The sequence below is a fragment of the Helobdella robusta genome (assembly GCF_000326865.2).
Source record: "Helobdella robusta unplaced genomic scaffold HELROscaffold_44, whole genome shotgun sequence".
Classification (NCBI taxonomy): domain Eukaryota; kingdom Metazoa; phylum Annelida; class Clitellata; order Rhynchobdellida; family Glossiphoniidae; genus Helobdella; species Helobdella robusta.
In genome coordinates, this window is record NW_008705063.1 from 510,995 (window position 1) to 517,716 (window position 6,722).

A 6,722-nucleotide genomic window follows, 5' to 3' on the forward strand; every position below is an offset into this window, starting at 1 on the left:
GAGAAAAACATTTTGAATGCTTCTAAGTACTTTTTAGAAAACTTGATGTACATTGTTGATATTTGAAACAGATATACTTATATTTCTTTAAATTATATTACCATCAAATACGTTAAATTACATTTTTTTATTTCTAAATACTTTTAATTACGTTTTTACCTTGGTATATACTTTAAAATAATTTAATTTAAAGTAATTTAAATATTTTTGTGTATGTTATAGATGCTTTATTTGATACCTTAAAGTATCTTATAAAATACTTTCATAATATACTGTAGACACGCTTATTGAAACAGTGAGCTAGTATACTTAATATTAACCAACTTTAAATACTTCTAGATTACTTTTTTAATATATACTTTTGAAAATGCTTTTTAAACAGTTCTGGTATAATATTCTAGATAGATATTTTTATATATACACTTTAATAAATAAATCTTAATAATTTGATATGGTTAATATTATTTTTATTTAGTAGAAATAGAACCATGACAACTTTCTGTGTAGTGTGTTTCGCTTCGCTTTTTCATTCGTCATTAAGCAAAAAAAATTATAAGATTCACGCAGTTTTTGTATCAAAAACGATTTAGAAGCGTCTCCATTATATCCAGAAAAGCTGTATTCTGTCGAAAAATTGATGTTTCAATTGATTTTGGAAACATTTCTGTTGATACAGGCAACATCGTTCAAATCAGCCAGACTGGCAAACGCAACTGAAGATGTCTTTGTCTAAATGGTCAATTGACATTTGGCCCAAATGGTCAATTGACATTTAGAAATGCAATCGAATTCATTGGTGTGTTTAAGACAGCTCAGAACAACGAGTTACTTTAATATAACATTGCTGTTCAAATGTTCAAACAATAGATTCCTGGGACTATTTCATGACGACAAAGCTAACAATACTCTAAGAAAAATGCTATCCAATGGAGAATATATAGTTTTAAATGAAATAAAACTATAAATCTGTCAATAACATCGTGATTCAGATAATTTTGCTTCTTGTAATGTTATTTTTTGTATTTTTGCAATATTCATTATACCATTTTAGGACAAATCTTTAAATTTATATACATAAATTAATTCAAATCATTATTAAACTGTAGTACATTTTCATTTACAGGTTAATTAAACAAACACACCTACCAAATTTAGTTCATTCTAAACAGTTTATGCTATTTAGCTTTTGAATAATTGCTATTTTACTGTAATTTGTAATAAATATAATATTTTCAACAACATCATTGTATGTATGTGTTTGTATCAAGAGGAGGCCTATTTACCAGCATACAACACCTTCTTATGGGTTGAAGCAAGGATATGCAAAGAACCTCAATTTTTTCAACTTTTAATTATTTTCAGTAATGTCTCCCCTTGCTCCAAACCACATAACTAGAGTAATAGGACTAATCGATCAATTCGATCTATCGGTCGGGCTATTTGTCGTGCTTGGATTGTTGGCTTACGAAATTGCATGGATTTTAACGAGCAAGCTAAATGAAATATTTACTTGATTTAATATGCTTAAAACATTGTATTAATTCTATTTAATTTTAATAATGATTAATAAAATTATGTATTATTATATTTTTTTTGTTAATTTGAATATAAAAATTGCTTTTGGTCCGGTGAAATCCGGTGGCTTACTGAAGCCAAAGGTTGGCTTAGTAGGATTGAACTATAGTCACCCTTTTTTTTACACAATTCGATCATGTTAAAAATTGGTTTGCTTATGAAATAAACGGCCTAAATAAATCAAAGTTGTTATTTGAACAACTATCTTCATTATATTCAATGAATATCTTACATTCTGCTGGTGCTCATAAGAAACTGGCTGCTGAAATCATACGTTGGCTTACAGCAGTGGCTTACAGGGTTTCATAGAACTCTTACGATAGCACTTTGTTGTACATATAATGCTTTAAATAAATCAATATATTCATATCACAATTATTTTTGTCAGTATAAATATGGAAATTGCTTTTGTCAGGTAAAAAACAGTGGCTTACTGAAGCCGAAGGTTGGCTTAATCGGATTTTTTCTCATGTATACAATACTATGAGATAAATCAATCAAACACTCCCTTGCATATATTATGTATCGGACGCATTTAGATTACTCGTCGTATTTCTTAATTTTCAGCGTTTTTTTTCAAAGTTAAATTGCTAAATTTGTGTTCATTTTATAGACAAAATTAAGGGGATTATGAATATATAATTTATTTTTTGAATAATATAAAATTTAGTTTTAAATTTAATCTTTAATAGTTTGAATTGAAAGGCAAATAATTTAGGCTGGTTATTTACTGTAGCTGTTTATAGTTCTGTACATACACTCCTAAGAGTTGTGAAATTTGTTTTGATTGTAGACTGATACTAACGTTAAAGTCGAACATAAGTGCAGTTTAAATTTGCATGTCCAGTGTTTACGTTTTGAGTTGTTTTAATTGATGGCAGGCAGAAATAAATGTCAGAGTTGCAATGGAAATGCGACTTTAAAGGATTCGTTACAATGTAAATTATGTAGTTCAGTGACTATGCATTGGAAATGTAGTGGAGTAACTGAACCAACAACAAAAGAACTCCTGCAGGCTGTTAATTTCGTCTGGATATGTAAAAACTGCCTTGAACATATTGACATGTTTAGATCGAATAAACAACTAAGTGAGTTGACAGAGGAGATAAGAAAGTTGCAAGAAAGCAACGTCTCACTCAGTAATCAGGTAAAGATTGTTCAAAACAAACTTGACAGCAGAGATGATAACGAAAGTATTGATGACAGGATTGTGGTGCTGCAGGAAAATCTTAAAAAATCTTATGCAGATACTCTAAAAGATGTTGTGACTACAAATGTTGTGAAGTTAAATGATGAGGTGATAAACGACTGTTTCCAAGCGTTAAAAAAGGAGATGATCGAGACGAAGGAAGCAGTCAGCGTTGAGTTCAAAAATGTGCAGAAGACACTGGTCGAGGCATCTGAGGCTAAAGAGAAAGAAAGAAATATTATGTTGTTCCGACTGTCAGAACATGGTGATGACAAAAAGCGCATCATTCAAATATTTAAGCATTTGACAGATGATGCTGTAAATGACAAGGATGTCATTAAAATATTAAGATTGGGGAAGAAAAAGGAAAACTCAAATAGGCCATTGCTGATTAAAATGGACAACATAAAAATTAAAGCCCTTATAATGAGCAATCTCTCGAGACTAAAACTGTTAAACAATGAATTTGGTAATATTAGCCTCAGCCATGACTTAACCAAAGATCAAAGAATTGAACTAAAGAGTTTGGTGGACGAGGCTAGAAAACAAGAGGCAGCAAGTGGTGATTTTTTGTTCAGGGTGAGGGGTCCTCCAGGAAGATGGAAGATCATGAAATTACCGATGGTCAAGAAATGAATATGAATCCTGCTAGTGGTAGAGCGATGAATTGGTGTGATGCGGTGTCTTATGATGTTTGTGTTGCTTCTGATGTCGTTGATATGGATGATGCAGATGAGGATGAAACTATGCCAATTGTTTTGGATGTTGATGGATCATGTGTGTTGAACAATTTTGATGATGTGGATGCTATTGTAAATTGTGAATACTATATGCCAAATAACATTAGTCATTATTTTGTTTTCTGTGAACTTATCGATTTTTTAAATGTTTCAGCTAACAATAACTCTAATTTATTTTTACTGCATATAAATGTCAGAAGTTTGACTGCGCATGCTGATGATTTGGCACTGTTGATTAATGGTTTTCAATTATATGTTAATATCCCTCAAATTGTTGCTTTAAGTGAAACATGGCTAAATGATGACACTAACTATGGCCCTATACTATCGTATTTTCCATGCCATAGTCTAGTTGCGAAAAATAGGGTGGGTAAAAGGGGTGGGGGTACTGGTTTTTTAATTGATAAAAACTTAGCGTACGAAAATTTAAATTGTAATTTTTCTCTCAGTTCCGACCTGTTTGAATGGGTCGGAATTAAATTTGCCTCTGTCAATAAAAAAAATATAATCATTTGTATTTATAGGCCACCAAATTATAAATTGGATAATTTCTTATCTAAAATGCAGGAATTTTTATATGAACTTTTAAAAGACGATGTCAGTAGTGATGTTTTTATACTTGGGGATTTTAACATTGATTTGGCTGTAAAAAACCAGGCATCATTATCGTTTTTAAATCTTATGGCTCAATTTAATTTGCATCCAATTATCAACCAACCGACTAGAATAACATCAAGCCATTCGTCAACGATCGATAATGTTTTTACTAATTATGGCATCGGCGGCTGCCCGAAAGGAATTCTATACAGCGATGTTTCTGACCATTTACCTATTTTTCTTTGCATACCATTGAATGCTAAGGCTGTCGGTGGCAAAAACCCTTACATTAAAACCCGTTTGATTAGTTCTGAGAACCTAAAAAAAGCAAATTGTTTATTACAGAATATCCAGTGGAACATGTCTGATTACGGGTCCGATTTTGAATCAAATTTTAAGAATTTCCTAAAGACTTATTTAAACTGCATCAATCTAGCTTTGCCATTGGTGAATAAAAAAAATCGCTTCCGAAGGCCATGGATGAATATCGATCTTTATAATCTTTCCTTGTATAAAAATGTTCTTTACAAAAGGCATCTACACAATCCATCCCCTGCAAATAAAAATGCATATAATAAGGTTAAAAATAAATTTATAAATGTCAAAAGATTCACGGAAAAAAAATATTTTGAAAATAAATTAAAAAATCAACCTGGAACAAAACACAGATGGAGGATAATTAATGAAATTTTGGGGTCAAAAAAATCATGCAATAAATTGTTCTCAAATGATGCCAGTGAAACTGCTAAATTGAGCACCGTTACAGGGTTGAATAAATTTTTTGTTGAGATAGGTAAAAATATCAATAAAATTTTAGGCGATGGTCAGTTCATTTCAAATGTCGGTCCATATGTGGTTTCTAATAACCCAATATTTATTCCACGAGACACAACTCCGGATGAGATTGTCTCGGCCGTTGGCAATTTGAATTTGAAAAATAGTTTTGATTGTGATTTTCTTTCTACTAAGATCCTCAAACATACTGTTTTTCATGTTGCTAGTCAAATCTCAAAACTATTTAACGATTCTATTAAAATGGGCAAATTCCCTGATGATTTAAAAATGGCTAAAGTAATACCGGTTTTTAAAGGTGGTGACCCGACTCTTTTTGAAAACTACCGTCCAATCTCAATACTGCCGGTTTTTTCCAAGATTTTTGAAAAGCTAATGTTCAATCGCATGTGGGATTATCTGATTGAGCATAGCGTGATCAATAGACATCAATATGGTTTTGTCCCAAAATCTTCAACTGAGAAGGCCATTGCCGAGTTGCATTTGTCTCTCTTGGAGGGTTTCGATAAGAAAAAATTTAGCCTAGGTGTTTTCATTGACCTAAAAAAGGCTTGTGATGTAATTGATCACGAAATTTTGCTACAAAAGTTGTCGATGTACGGTTTTCGTGGAGTTGTGTTTGACTGGTTCAGGTCGTATTTATCTGATCGGAGTCAGTTTGTTTCAGTTGATAATGTAGTGTCTCCTCCGTTTAAAATTCAAACAGGGGTGCCCCAAGGTTCGATACTCGGCCCCCTATTATTTATAATTTTTGTAAATGATATTTTTTCAATGTCAGATAAATGTACTACAATCCTGTTCGCCGACGACACCAATATTTTTTTGTCGGGAAAAGACCCAAATGAATTGTTCCTAGAAATGAATCGTCAGCTCCAAAAATTCTGTGATTGGTTTTTGAAAAATAAATTGGCATTGAACTTAAGTAAATCATGTTATATTATATTTGGCCCTAAAATAAGTACTAATAACAAAATTCTAGAAAAAAATAAATTGTTCATTCAGGGCACTGTGCTCCCAAGAGTGCAATCGATAAAATTTTTGGGGGTTATACTTCAAAGTGATTTAAAATGGACCAATCACGTTAACAAAATAGTCAATAAATTGTATCAAGTTATTGGAGTATTATTTAAAGCGAGAAACAGATTGGATACTGAAACAATGATGATGCTTTATTATTCTTTTCTATATCCCTATCTGCTGTATGGGAATGTTTTCTGGGGATCCGCAAGTAAATATCTAATCAATAAGATCATTGTGCTGCAAAAGAGTTTTATACGCCTGTGTTTCTCCTTAAGTTATCGTGATCACACCAATCATTTGTTCCGAAGTCATAAAATTCTTAGGTTTGATCAATTACACAATTACATTCTTCTGATTTTTCTTTATAAAATTCTTTCTTATAACGATTATAAGCACCTAAATGTTTTTTGTAAGATCACATCGGCCACCAGACAACATGGTATGTTGATGTCAAAAAAAGTTAGAACTTCTACTTACGATAGAAGTTGGGTTGCTAAGGGAGTTAGACTTTGGAACGCTTTGGCTATGCATAACCAATTGCAACTTACAATTGAACACTTTAAGCATTATGCTAAGAGCGAAGTTATGTCCATGTCCGTCGATGTTTAAGATGTTATTATATATATGTATGTGTGTGTATATGTGTGTATGTGTGTGTATGTATATATATATTTTTATTATGTTTAATTCTATTTAACGACTTGTCTACTTTGTGTTTTGTACATTGCACACGAACTTTAATTAGTTAAGGTGGTCTGCACAAGTAGTTTGTTACTTTTTTGATCTCCTGACTTATTTTTTTTCTGTCA

At 31.6% G+C, this 6,722-nt stretch overlaps 1 protein-coding gene across 1 annotated transcript; it reads left to right on the plus strand.

Moving 5' to 3' along the window:
* Positions 1–2,449: 2,449 nt before the first annotated feature.
* HELRODRAFT_177743 (hypothetical protein) lies at positions 2,450–6,522 on the plus strand (the record flags this gene model as incomplete). The annotated part of the gene is made up of 3 exons (XM_009025900.1): positions 2,450–3,388; positions 4,072–5,016; positions 6,328–6,522. 3 exons carry the CDS (start codon positions 2,450–2,452, stop codon positions 6,520–6,522), a joined length of 2,079 nt encoding a protein of 692 aa, XP_009024148.1.
* Positions 6,523–6,722: the final 200 nt, after the last annotated feature.